Source organism: Triticum aestivum, chromosome 6A (assembly GCF_018294505.1).
Source record: "Triticum aestivum cultivar Chinese Spring chromosome 6A, IWGSC CS RefSeq v2.1, whole genome shotgun sequence".
NCBI lineage: Eukaryota > Viridiplantae > Streptophyta > Magnoliopsida > Poales > Poaceae > Triticum > Triticum aestivum.
Window position 1 is genome coordinate 427,234,684 of NC_057809.1, and position 14,192 is coordinate 427,248,875.

A 14,192-nucleotide genomic window follows, 5' to 3' on the forward strand; every position below is an offset into this window, starting at 1 on the left:
GAGCTTCGTGATGAACTATAACATATCAGGGATAGATATGATGATCCTTGAAATATTCATGATGTTTGACACCGCGAAAGTAGAAATCAAGAAGGAGCATCAATTATTGATGGTTGGTGAAACCACTAGTTTCAAGAAGGCCAAGGGAACAAAGGGATACTTCATGAAACGGCAATTCAGCTGCTGCTCAAGTGAAGAAACCCAAGGTTGAACCCAAACCCGAAACTAAGTGCTTCTGTGATAAGGGGAATAGTCACTAGAGTAGAATTACCCTAGATACTTGGTAGATGAGAAGGCTGGCAAGGTCAATAGAAGTATATTGGATATACATTATGTTAATGTGTACTTTACTAGTACTCCTAGTAGCACCAGGGTATTAAGATACCGGTTCGGTTGCTAAGTGTTAGTAACTCGAAATAAAAGCTACGAAATAAAAGGAGACTAGCTAAAGGTGAGCTGACGATATGCGTTGGAAGTGTTTCCAAGTTTGATGTGATCAAACATCGCACGCTCCCTCTACCATCAAGATTAGTATTAAACCTGAATGGTTTATTGAATCTCTATCGTAGTGATACACATTTTCATGCCAAAAGATATAAGATAGTAATGATAGTACCACTTACTTGTGGCACTGCCATGTAAGTCATAATGGTATAAAATGCATGAAGAAGCTCCATGTTGATGGATCTTTGGACTCACTCGTTTTGAAAAGTTTGAGACATGCGAACCATGTCTATTGGTATATATGCATGAAGAAACTCCATGCAAATGGATCGTTTGGACTCACTTGATTTTGAATCACTTGAGATATGCAAATCATACCACATGGGCAAGATGACTGAAAAGCCTCGTTTTCAATAAGATGGAACAAGATAGCAACTTGTTGGAAGTAACACATTTTGATGTGTCCAATCCAATGAGTGCTGAGGCATGCAGTGAATATCGTTATGATCTTACTTCACAGATGATTCGAGTAGATGTTGAGAATATTTACTTGATGAAACACAAGTCTGAATTATTGAATGGTTCAAGTAATTTCAGAGTGAAGTAGAAGATCATTGTGACAAGAGGATAAAATGTCTATGATATGATCATAGAGATGAATATCTAAGTTACGAGTTTTGGCACACAATTAAGACATTGTCGAAATTGTTTCGCAATTAATACCGCCTGGAACACCATAGTGTGATGGTGTGTCCGAACATCATAGTTGCACCCTATTGGATATGGTGCGTACCATGATGTCTCTTATCGAATTACCACTATCGTTCATGGGTTAGGCATTAGAGACAACCACATTCACTTTAAATAGGGCACCACGTAATTCCGTTGAGATGACACCGTATGAATTATGGTTTAGAGAAACCTAAGTTGTCGTTTCTTAAAAGTTTGGGGCTACGACGCTTATGTGAAAAAGTTTCAGGCTGATAAGCTAGAACCCAAAGCGGATAAATGCATCTTCATAGGACGCCCAAAACAGTTGAGTATACCTCCTGTCTCAGATCCAAAAGCAATAAAGGATTGTTTCTTGAATTAGGTCCTTTCTCGAGGAAAGGTTTCTCTCGAAAGAATTGAGTGGGAGGATGGTGGCGACTTGATGAGGTTATTGAACCATCACTTCAACCAGTGTGTAGCAGGGCACAGGAAGTTGTTCCCGTGGCACCTACACCAATTGAAGTGGAAGCTTATGATAGTGATCATGAAACTTCAGATCAAGTCACTCCCAAACCTCGTAGGATGACAAGGATGCGTACTACTTGAGAGTGGTACGTAATCCTGTCTTGGAAATCATGTTGCTAGACAACAATGAGCCTACGAGCTATGGAGAAGCGATGGTGGGCCCGGATTCTGATAAATGGCTTGAGGCCATAAAATCCGAGAGAGGATCCATGTATGAAAACAAAGTGAAGACTTTGGCAGAACGGCTCGATGGTCATAAGGCAAATGAGTACGGATGGATTTTAAAAGGAAGACAGACAATGATGGTAAGAATTACCATTAAGAAAGCTCGACTTGTCGTTAAGATATTTTCCGACAAGTTCAAGGAGTTGATTACGGTGAGGTTTTCTCACTCGTAGCGATGCTAAGAGTCTGTTGGAATTGGATTAGCAGTTACTGCATGATTGATGAAATCTTGCAGATAGGATGTCAAAACATTGTTTCCTCGACGTTATACTTGAGGAAAGGTTGTATGTGATACAACCGGAAGGTTTTGTCAATCCCGAAAGATGCTAATAAGTATGCAAAGCTCCAGCAATCCTTCTAAGAACTGGAGTGAGCATCTCGGAGTTGGAATGTATGCTTTGATGATGATCAAAGATTTTGGGTTTGTACAAAGTTTATGAGAAACTTGTATTTCCAAAGAAGTGAGTGGGAGCACTATAGAATTTCTGATGAGTATATGTTGTTGACATATTGTTGATCAGAAATGACGTAGAATTTCTGGAAAGCATATAGGGTTATTTTGAAAGTGTTTTTCAATGAAAGCCTGGATTAAGCTACTTGAACATTGAGCATCAAGATCTATAAGATAGATCAAAATGCTTAATAATACTTTTAAATGAGCACGTACCTTGACATAATCTTGAAGGTGTTCAAGATGGATCAGTCAAAGAAGGAGTTCTTGCCTGAGTTGTAAGGTATGAAGTTAAGACTTAAAGCTCGACCACGGCAGAAGAAAGAGGAAGGACGAAGGTCGTCCCCTATGCTTTTATCATAGGCTCTCTACAGTATGCTATGCTGTGTACCGCACCTGAAGTGTGCCTTGCCATGAGTCAGTCAAGGGGTACAAGAGTGATCCAAGAATGGATCACAGGACAGCGGTCAAAGTTATCCTTAGTAACTAGTGGACTAAGGAATTTTCTCGATTATGGAGGTGGTAAAAGAGTTCGTCGTAAAGGGTTACGTCGATGCAAGCTTAACACCTATCCGGATAGCTCTGAGTAGAGATACCGGATACGTATGATGGAGCAACAATTTAGAATAGCTCCAAGTGGAACAGTTATTTGGAATAGCTCCAAATAGAGCGTGGTAGCTGCATCTAGGAGATGACATAGAGATTTGTAAAGCACACACGGATCTAAAAGGTTCAGACCCGTTGACTATAACCTCTCTCACAAGCATAACATGATCAAACCCAGAACTCATCGAGTGTTAATCACATGGTAAATGTGAACTAGATTATTGACTCTAGTAAACTCTTTGGGTGTTAGTCACATGGGGATGTGACCTTGAGTGTTAATCACATATCGATGTGAGCTAGATTATTGACTCTAGTGCAAGTGGGAGACTGTTGGAAATATGCCCTAGAGGCAATAATAAATTAGTTATTATTATATTTCCTTGTTCATGATAATTGTCTTTTATTCATGCTATAACTGTATTATCCGGAAATCGTAATACACGTGTGAATACATAGACCACAATATGTCCCTAGTGAGCCTCTAGTTGACTAGCTCGTTGTGATCAACAGATAGTCATGGTTTCCTGGCTATGGACATTGGATGTCGTTGATAACGGGATCACATCATTAGGAGAATGATGTGATGGACAAGACCCAATCCTAATCCTAGCACAAAGATCGTGTAGTTCATTTGCTAGAGCTTTGCCAATGTCAAGTATCTCTTCCTTTGACCATGAGAGCGTGTAACTCCTGGATACCGTAGGAGTGCTTTGGGTGTATCAAACGTCACAACGTAACTGGGTGACTATAAAGGTGCACTACAGGTATCTCCGAAAGTATCTATTGTTTTATGCGGATCGAGACTGGGATTTGTCACTCCGTGTAAACGGAGAGGTATCTCTGGGCCCACTCGGTAGGACATCATCATATGCGCAATGTGACCAAGGAGTTGATCACGGGATGATGTGTTACGGAACGAGTAAAGTGACTTGCCGGTAACGAGATTGAACAAGGTATTGGATACCGACGATCGAGTCTCGGGCAAGTAACATACCGATAGACAAAGGGAATTGAATACGGGATTGATTAAGTCCTTGACATCGTAGTTCATCCGATGAGATCATCGTGGAACATGTGGGAGCCATCATGGGTATCCAGATCCCGCTGTTGGTTATTGACCGGAGAACGTCTCGGTCATGTCTGCATGTCTCCCGAACCCGTAGGGTCTACACACTTAAGGTTCGATGACGCTAGGGTTATAAAGGAAGTTTGTATGTGGTTACCGAATGTTGTTCGGAGTCCCGGATGAGATCCCGGACGTCACGAGGAGTTCCGGAATGGTCCGGAGGTAAAGATTTATATATGGGAAGTCCTATTTTGGCCACCGGAAAATGTTCGGGATTTTTCGGTATTGTACCGGGAAGGTTCTAGAAGGTTCCGGAGTGGGGCCCATCTGCATGGGGGGACCCACATGAACGTGGGTAGTGGGGGCAAGGCCCCACACCCCTGGTCAAGGCGCACCAAGATCCCCCCTTAGAAGGAATAAGATCATATCCCGAAGGGATAAGATCAAGATCCCTAAAAAGGGGGGATAACAATCGGTGGGGAAGGAAATGATGGGATTTCTTTCCTCCCACCTTGGCCAACGCCCCAATGGACTTGGAGGGCAAGAAACCAGCCCCTCCACGCCTATATATAGTGGGAACACGAAGTTCTGGCGCAACCCTTCCCCTCTCCCAAGTCCTCCTCCTCTCCCGCGGTGCTTGGCGAAGCCCTGCGGGATTGCCACGCTCCTCCACCACCACCACGCTGTTGTGCTGCTGTTGGATGGAGTCTTCCTCAACCTCTCCCTCTCTCCTTGTTGGATCAAGGCGTGGGAGACGTCATCAGGCTGTACGTGTGTTGAACGCGGAGGTGCCGTGCGTTCGGCACTTGATCATCGGTGATTTGAATCACGACGAGTACGACTCCATCAACCCCGTTCACTTGAACGCTTCCGCTTAGCGATCTACAAGGGTATGTAGATGCACTTTCCTTCCCCTCGTTGCTGGTTTCTCCATAGATAGATCTTGGTGACACGTAGGAAAATTTTGAATTTCGGCTACGTTCCCCAACAATAAATACTAGTTGTAAAACACCTTTTGATATTAAGCAATAAAGATATTTACTATCCCTATTGCCCGACTCCCAGAGGAGCCGGAACCCTAGTCGCCTCCAGCCCTAACCGTCGCTGCCCTCCTCCTCCCTCGCGACAGCACCGACACGCCGGAGCTCGCGCCCTTGCCCCCACCCCCGTTGTTCTGCCCTTATAACGTAAGGAGTAGAGCTGGTAGGAACCCTAGTCCTACCAGTGGCGCCTAGCTCTTAGGCTCTGCACATTGACTTAGTAATTTTTAGGCAGTCCGAGGTGCGACGTTGGCCAGGCGTGTAGCGCCTGCCAGTCAGGTGTTGCACAGTGTAGTGTGGCGCCTTCATGTCGGGCACCACTCAAAAAGGTCAGCTGAGTGAAATTATTTTAAAAACAATTCATTTTGTGAAATAATTTCATTCACAGGTCAAAATTGTCAAATTTGTCGCCGCCCATCCATCGTCCGTATCCCATCCGTCCAATGTTAAAGCCTCGGTACCTCCACAGTCCACACTCCGCTTGTCCATTACCTCCCACCTCACCGCTACCCACCCACCCACGCTCCATCATACCCCTGTGAGTCTGTGACAACATCAGAAAGGCGCCATGGAAGAGGACAAGAAGCAGAGAAGAAGGCAGGGCCACCCCCTCCTGTGGGGAGGAGGCGCGAGGACGGAGCCCTACACGCACGGCTTCTCAAACACCCAGATGATGGCGCTCACCGCCGTCTGCGGCACGCTGGTCCCGTCGTTGCCGCCCGACGGCCACTACTTGGCGGACGACAAGGCCGTCTGGGACTCCTCCCTCGCATCCGCCGCTTACCCGCCCGTCCCAGACGAGGTTAGTAGCACACGCGCGCGCGCGCGCACACACACACACACACACACACACACACACACCTGCGACTAGCTATGATACGATGACCTGTCTTGGCGACCTACGTTTTGCTACCAACCGGCGGCTGACTCTGTGCGTACACGCATGCTCAGGTGGCGCAGCTGATGTCGGCAATGTGTCTCCGGGAGGCGCTGACGCTGGTGCGGATGGTGTTGTGGCTGCTGGGCACGCGACTGGGGATGCCCGCGCTGGGCGGCGCCCGGTGCCTGTCGTGGAGCTCGCAGTTCGTGCAGCGGTTCACGGAGATGTCGGTGGACCGGCGGGAGGACGCGCTGCGCTGGTGGAGCCGGGAGACCATGCTCCCGCCGTTGCGCCTCTTCTTCCTCCTCGTGAAGGTCTTCTGCCTCTACGTCTTCTACTCCTGGGTAAGTAGAGCACAAAAACGCCAAAAAAATCAAACTTGTCACAAAAAACGCCACAAGTTCGGTGATCATCATTGCCACAAATCGGCAATCATCATGCCACAGTTCCGTGATCAAACATGCCCGAAAGTTTGACGATCAAAAGGAAGGAAGCATAGACACGGAGCGTATCAAACAGCAGGGTCCTCTGGTGTGGGACTGGCCGGGGTCGACATGGACGCAGGCGTCATCGGCGTGGCTTCTGTGCTCGGCGTCGGCTTGCTCGGTGTCGGAGTGGCTTCTATGCTCGGGCTGGTGGTCGGCGTCGGCACCGCTTCGTCGATCGGGATGGGCATCGGCGTTGCTGTCAGCGTGGGCGTTGGGGCAGTAGTCGGCGCCAGCCCGGGTATCTGGTTCAAGATGAGGCCGCGCTCCGCCAGGTACCACGCCTTGACTTGCTCGTCCATCGTCGACATGTCCGCCCCCATTAAGAATTCCAGGTCGGTGTTCCTCTTCTTCGCGACGACGTTGGTCCTGAGAAGGTCGAGCTTCACGTCCTGCTTCGCCATCAACGCCGACCACCACGCGTCGAATTTCTTCTCCCTCTTTGCGGTGCTGTTCTTGGCGTCTGCGATGCATTGCTCGATCGATGATTGCAGCCTCTCGGCAGCTGGTGCCACGTCCCTCGCCGTCTTGGCTTGTTTGTTGCCATCAGGGCGCCCATCCGCCGCCCTTGGGCGGGTGCGTCCGGCTTGTACGTCTCCTTGGCCTTGGCAAGGGTGAGCCGGACCTCCCTCCACTTCTCGCACAACTCGACCCGGGAGAACACGTGAAGGAACTTGAACTCTTGGTTGCTGCTGTCCTGGCGATACATGTTGAACATCTGAACCATCTGCGCAGCCGAAGAACAAGTATCGACGACGTCCATGGTGAAAGAAGTGAGCCGGCGGCTGGACATACCTGACCCTCGACGCTGGCACCGCTTTCTGGGCGAGCCGCGATCTCCTCAACGATCCCATGCCATTTGTTGCAGACTGCCTGGATGATCGCCCAATGATTCGAGATGGCCTTGTCACCGCGCTCCATGTTGATGGTGGCGAAGTAGGGGTTGACCAGCTTGCGCTCATCGAACGCCGACTTGATGCGTCTCCAGTACATGTCAACATTCTGATTCAAGCCGGTGATCGGGTCGATGCTGACGGTCTCCCATGCTTTGACGAGGCACTCGTCTTCCTTGGACGTCCACTTGTGCGCCGCTTCTTCCTTCTCCCTTTCCTCGCCGGTGCCGGCTCCATCTCCTCCTCCTCTTCCTCCTCCCCCTCCTCGAGGTCGTCGTCCATGTCGACGGCGGTGTCCATTGTTTCGTCTTGCGCGTGGAAGCCGGGGTGGGAGGCGGCGGCGCCCGAGCCCCTCGTGATGATCTCGTCCATGTTGGCGTCGGTCGCGTCGGGGTTGCCGAAATGTGGCGCCGATGTTTTAGCGAACTTTAGAGCGCCCCGACGCAAAGGCGGCGTCAGGGAGGCTGAGTACGCCGGCAACGAGTAGTTGTACTGGGTGTGGAGGCCAACGAACGTGGGGGAGGGAGTGCGCTGGTCGGGGTTCAGGCCGGAGGGGGAGGCACGTGGCGGCGGGCCATACGGGAGGGTAATGTTGGGGTCGAACCTACCATGCGTGTCACCGTCGAAGTAGCCAGGCGAGGGTGCGTACCCCCAGGGTGGCGGCGGCGAGAAGTTGGCCGACGACGCGACGCTCTGTTGGCTCCCCAACGTAGCCCGCGGGTAGTGGCCGGACGGATTCATCATCCCCGTGTGAGACGCATATGCCTGCTCTGCCGCTGACGCTGCCGCGTCCCTGGCCTTCTTGGCCTTGAGCCTGTTCCGCTGGTCGGTGATGACAGCCTTCCGGCGTTGAACCTCCGCCTCCACTCGGCGTTGGACACGCCCAGTGGTTTTTCCATCGGCGCCCTCGTTTTCCTCTGCATTGGGTGGGTGGAATCGGCAGTGGCAGCGGGACGAGGGGCCGAATACATCTTTGGCGGCATGGCGGAGCGCAGGAGGAGAATGGCGGGAGCGCGCAATGAGGAAATGGAGGAAAAGGGGGGAAACGGCGGGAAAAGGCCTGTCTATCGCCGACAGAGCGGGCCCATATGTCTTTTCGCTTCGGCCGGCGCCCCAGGCGCCCCCGGGGGTCTGGGTTCGGATCGGGTTCGCCGACACTTATGTCGGCTCAAACAGGCGATAAACAAGGACCTGAAGGCGCGACTGGGCCGATTTTTCACCGCCGGCACTAAAAAAGACTTCCCAAGGGACCTGTTGGGTACGCGGATGGAGATGCTCTTAGAGCATCCACAATGTATGCTAAATATCAATGCCAAATACTTCCTTCGTTTCAAAATAGATGACCCAATTTTAAACTAACTTTAGTATGAATTTTGACAGCCCTTCTACACATTGTAGAAAATAGTGCCAAAGCTAAAATATATGGAACCGGTGTTTCTTGGACTTCTCATGCCAAATTTGAGCAGCTAATAAAATATCATATGTGGACATAGGAGTGGGAGGAGTGAGAACCTATAGAGACAAGGCACCTATAGAGACAAGGCTGAGAAGAGAAACTGAATAGTTTACATGTACTTTTATTTTGAGGTGGGTCCATCTTTAATTTGTTTGGCACCGGCTACATAACAGACGAGGGAAAAAAATTATATGAGACCAGGTCTCACGGTTAGCAGGTGAGACCCGTCCTGATGGATGACACGTGGCATTCACATATCACAAAGCATCTAATTTCTCCCCCCTGATTTTAAGTGAGAGGTGGAGGATGCTTTGTGATTTATGAATGTCACGTGTCATCCATCAGGATGGGTCTCACGTGAGACATATTCTCATAGAATTCTTTTCCGCACACGAGAGGTAAATTTAGTACCATTGCTATATTGTAGTGATCTGTCAGATTTGGCATTGCTCACGCTGCTGTGGATGGCTTTATACTCTCCCAATCTCTCGGTTACTCTTTCTTCCTCTCTCCCCCCGAATACAGCCAGTGTCCTTTAGGCCTTTACCTCCTAGAAGTAGCAGCCAGTGACAGTGGTAGCAGGCATCACTCGCGCTCTGCTCGTCTCCTCTCCACCCCCACACTTTGCTTCGGAGGCCAGGCACAAACAATTCAGATTCTTCCCACATCCCGATCCTGTCTTCTTCATCCGATTTCCCTCCAATCTTCACTCAGACAAATTACCTCCCCACCCCCTTTCCGTCAAATCACGATCTCTGTGCGCGGAAAGCCAAATAGAGTGCCCTGCTTGTCCTTGGCTCTCCCACCACCACCACCGCCGCCGCCCCTGCTGCTGCTACTACTAGTACCTTAGCCTCACCTGGCACGCCGTCTTGCAGGAGCGCCAAGATAGCTTCTTCTTCTTGAAATCGCCTGCATGAGTGTGCTCTCCGTTGCTTCTTCCCCCTCCCCGGTCTGGAACGATGGGAGATGGCACCAAGAAGAGCAAGGTGAGTGTCCCAATCCTCGACTCTTTTTTAAGCTGCTAGTCAGGGATTTGGTTCCAATTTGGTTCTTCCTCCGCCCTTGTTGTGCAGCTATCATGGTCTAACTCCAAGAGCCTCGTGAGGAAGTGGTTCAACATCAGGGGGAAGTCCCATGACTTCCATGCCGATGACGCTGCTGCCATTGGCAGGAGACGTAAGCACTGCACAGTACACTAGCTAGTCAAAGATCCATGGCCCATGAACCCGTCCCTGTGCTGCCATTGTGTGTTCTTGTGGGTCCTTCACTGCCACCCGTTGGTCTGCAGTCTCTTCTACCCCTTGTCTGCGTCTGTGAGATCACTCTTTTGTTTCTTGTTGTACTACAACTCCACTGTTCCTCCGTCCCATTGTCAAGTTCTTTTGCTGCTGCTAATAGACAAAGCCCTCGGCTCGTTTTCAGGCTCCTCTGGTTTGTTTCCAGTGTTTTAATCCGTCCCATACTCCCTCCATTCCAAAATATAGTGAGCCCGTACTTCCCGAGGTCGAACTTTGACAATAAATTTAACGAACAAGACCGACTGCGGCGGGAGAAAAAATTACATAATTAAAAACTTTTTTCGAATACGAATTCACTGATATAACTTTTGCTCCCGCCACAATCGGTCTTGATAGTTAAATTTACAATCAAAGTTGAAGCACAGAAATAGAAGAAGCACTACATTGTGAAATGGAGGGAGTATTTATTTACTCGTCGTCCACTTGTGGAGTAGTAACTGTCGTGGTTGCAGGAGGAGGAGGGGACAGCGAGTGGATGAGCGGCAGCTTTTCCAGGCGGGAATCCTGCACGGTCAAGAAGAGCAGGACAGGTAGTACTAGTACTACTTAATCGCATTTATGTGTATAATGGTTGGATCGGACAGGGTTAAATGTCTGACCTGCGTGCGATTCTACCTGTTACTACTGCATTGTGTGATTTGGATCTCAGAGAGGAGGAGCTCGCACGAGCGGTCGCAGCGGAGCAAGATCGACCTCGACGCCGCCGAGGCCACAGTCACCTTGGACTACAGGTACGTACCAGCTATCTCTCCGGCCGCCACGTTTCTTGGGAACTCGATCCCAATTCCCCATCCGTGAATGATGCCGACGTCCTTGTTTGGTTGGTCTTGAGGTAGGATCTTTGTTGCTACGTGGAATTTAGGTGGTCGCGCGCCGCCCTGCTCCCTGGGCCTCCACGACTGGCTCCACACCTCGCCGCCGGCGGACATCTACGTCCTCGGGTACGTACATCCGTCCAATGCACGAGCACGAGCACGAGCACTGGTAGAACCTGGCTTGAATGAATTGCCGCCGGCCCCTCCTTGCGCAGGTTCCAGGAGATCGTGCCGCTGAACGCAGGCAACGTGCTGGGCGCCGAGGACAACGGCCCGGCGCGCAAGTGGGTGTCACTGGTCCGGCGGACGCTGAACAGCATGCCGGGGAGTGGCAGCGGCAGCGGCAGCGCGACTCTGCATACGCCGTCACCGGCGCCCAACGTGGTGGTGGAGATGGACGACGACTTCCAAGGGTCGTCGAGGCGGGACAACCCGTCCTTGTTCCACCGTCGGTCATTCCAGGCCGGGCGCAGCCGGAGCCTGAGGATGGAGGGCGACATCCTCGCCCCCAGGCTCGACCGCCGGTACAGCGTCAACGACCGCGTCATGTACGGCAGCAGGCCGAGCGACTACGAAGCCAACTACCACCGGTGGGAGGACGAGAACAACGACGGCGAGTCGCCCAGCACGGTGTTCTCGCCGATGTCGTATGGGTATGGCAATGCGCCACCGTACGTGGAAGAAACCAATGGGACGGCTGCTGGCCACACGAGGTAAAAATAGTATTCAGCTCAGTCCATTCATGGCTAATTAAACTGGAGTATATCCCTTTGAATTTTTTTTTCCAAATTGCACCTCTGTTTTGATGAGATTTAGTGCTCTTGTTCTTTGGTGAAAACCTGGTAGGTACTGCCTTGTTGCAAGCAAGCAAATGGTTGGGTTGTTCCTCATGGTTTGGGCTAGGAGAGAAATAAAGAGTGACATACGGAATCTCAAGGTCTCTTGTGTCGGCAGAGGATTGATGGGGTATCTTGGAAACAAGGTGAGGACATGAGTGAATTTCGAGGAAAACATTACACTTTTGGTAGCTTTGGAACTCGATCGATGAGAAATTAAGGGTTTATTTTCCAGGGCTCGATTTCCGTTAGCATGCTATTGCACCAAACGAGCTTCTGCTTCGTCTGCAGTCACCTGACATCAGGGCACAAGGACGGCGACGAGCACCGCCGGAATTCTGATGTCATGGAAATCCTGAGAAAAACCAGGTTTCCAATGGTTTATGGGCAATATGAAAGATCGGCTGAAACTGTCCTAGAGCATGAGTAAGCAATGCAGATCAGTTTGAGCTCATAGGAATTTTCATAGCAACTTGCAGTTGCATTTTCTTATGAAATATTGTTTTCCTGCATAGTCGAATCGTTTGGCTTGGGGACCTGAATTACCGGATAGCGCTTTCTTACCGGGCAGTGAAGGCCCTTGTGGAGATGCGCGACTGGAAAGCATTGTTAGAGAAAGATCAGGTGAGAGCTTAGCAACAACTCACTCATGAACACAGTGCACATACCTACCTAATGTTACAAAGCCAAAAGGTCAAGTAGACTTCTGATGAGGAGGCATGAAATGCCGGTGGTTTCAGCTGAGGAGCGAGCAAAGAGGCGGCCGCGTCTTCCCCGGTTGGAATGAGGGGAGGATATACTTCCCGCCGACATACAAATACTCGAATAACTCTGACAAATATGCAGGGGAAGACATGAATCAGAAGGAGAAGAAGAGAACACCTGCATGGTATGGTAATTTAAAGCACATTGTTGCATTGCATAATGTTTTGCCAGATTATGTACAGTTAGAAAGGAAACTCAGTGATCTGTTTGTACAGGTGCGACCGTATTTTGTGGTACGGGAGAGGCCTTAGCCAACTATCCTATGTCCGGGGAGAGTCGCGCTTCTCTGACCATAGACCTGTGTACAGCATGTTCAGTGCAGAAGTAGAGTCCATCAATCACAGCCGGATACAGAAGATGAGTTCTTCAAGCTCGCAACTCGACATCGAGGAATTGCTGCCCTATTCATATGGGTACACCGACATCAACCCGTATGGATACACTGATCTTAATTTCTACTAGAGTGGAATTCAGAACGAGCCTTCATGCCTCATGGGATTGGGAGGTACACTTGAGAAATTGTAAGCCCAGTGCTGAGCCTGAATTGCGTTGCAACGTCAGTCTTTGTTGACAACAGAGGATAGCGTATGCGGTGAAGCCAATTGGTGCTCTTTTTTGCAGTATAAACCAAGTCAGGAAGAGATTGCAGGCAGCAGAAAGTGAGATGTTTCACTGACTCCATACAGATAAAATGATAACAGAAAATAACATACCTTACATAACTCATACAATGGGCAGGTAGTATCAGCCGTTGTCCCATCTGAAATCCAATCTGTGACTTCGGCCAAAGCAGATATATGCTGCCAGATAGAAATGGCGAGTGTTTCCCAGAATTTTTTCCTGTACATTGTAAGACAATTTCTTCCATTATTTTTGGTTGCTGTGAGAAAACGACAAGACTCGCGTCGTGAGATCCTTGTTTTTCTTGGCTTTTGAGAGCTGTAAAAAAGATCATGAATGCATGCAGTGTTTATACTCATTTTTCTGGATGGAATAGAGAAGCAGGTGTACGTCATGATCACGAGGCATGTGTTGCTGTAGCAGCACTACTTGATCCGTAGTGAGCTGACAGAAAGGCTCCTGGTCAAATTCAGAACGAGCCTTCATGCCTTTTGGTCTTGTTTGTAGGTGGCATGAAAAACAAAGCATAATAGCTACTCCCTCTGTCTCATAATATAAGAGTGTTGTTGACACTCGCTCTTCCTTTGTCCCATAATATAAGCATTTTTGACACTCGCTCTTATATTATGAGACGAAGGGAGTAATATCTTGATCAATAAAGCGAATATCTGAAGCCATCGCCACAACTACCACCACAAATTAATCCTTGGCGGCGAGCGATGGCGCACGACGTGCGGGACGTGTGAATGGCGTGTCTCGTTGGCCGCCGATCTCATGGCGCGCACCCTCTCCTTCTCCGACAGGGAGCTCCTCCTCCGACGAGAGGCGCTTCGACTCATACTCATGGACGGGCGAGGCGTCATCATCGATGCGCGCTCCCTGCGCGCGGGCGAGTCAGTCGATATAGGCAATGTCGTCTCGTTCCCATGTCACTGCAAAAGGTATGTGATCGCTTGACGGCGGCAAGCTCATCGCCGGCGAATACATTGAAGGGCACGGGGCATGTGGGTGCGGTACACGGGCGAGACGGGGGGAGGTGCACGGGTAACCAGTCTCTGGGCAGTGCGAGCCT

At 49.8% G+C, this 14,192-nt stretch overlaps 2 protein-coding genes and 1 pseudogene across 3 annotated transcripts; 2 read left to right on the forward strand and 1 right to left on the reverse strand.

Annotated features, from left to right (window-relative positions):
- Positions 1 to 5,566: 5,566 nt before the first annotated feature.
- On the forward strand, positions 5,567 to 6,424 carry LOC123129629 (long-chain-alcohol oxidase FAO1-like). Its single transcript, XM_044549718.1, has 3 exons — positions 5,567 to 5,870; positions 6,020 to 6,292; positions 6,395 to 6,424. Exons 1-3 carry the CDS (start codon positions 5,637 to 5,639, stop codon positions 6,422 to 6,424), a joined length of 537 nt encoding a protein of 178 aa, XP_044405653.1. The 5' UTR covers positions 5,567 to 5,636.
- Positions 6,425 to 6,459: 35 nt separating this feature from the next.
- Positions 6,460 to 9,450, reverse strand: LOC123129631 (uncharacterized; annotated as a pseudogene).
- LOC123127744 (type I inositol polyphosphate 5-phosphatase 4) lies at positions 9,324 to 13,478 on the forward strand. Of its 2 annotated transcripts, XM_044547560.1 has the most exons (11): positions 9,324 to 9,771; positions 9,859 to 9,961; positions 10,536 to 10,613; positions 10,733 to 10,814; positions 10,920 to 11,024; positions 11,114 to 11,611; positions 11,745 to 11,880; positions 11,970 to 12,160; positions 12,250 to 12,358; positions 12,475 to 12,623; positions 12,715 to 13,478. In XM_044547560.1, the coding sequence occupies exons 1-11, from the start codon at positions 9,745 to 9,747 to the stop codon at positions 12,959 to 12,961; spliced, it is 1,725 nt and encodes a 574-aa protein (XP_044403495.1). In that variant the 5' UTR covers positions 9,324 to 9,744; the 3' UTR covers positions 12,962 to 13,478. The 2 variants fall into 2 exon arrangements, with proteins under 2 accessions (XP_044403495.1, XP_044403496.1); XM_044547561.1 differs by lacking the exon at positions 9,859 to 9,961.
- Positions 13,479 to 14,192: the final 714 nt, after the last annotated feature.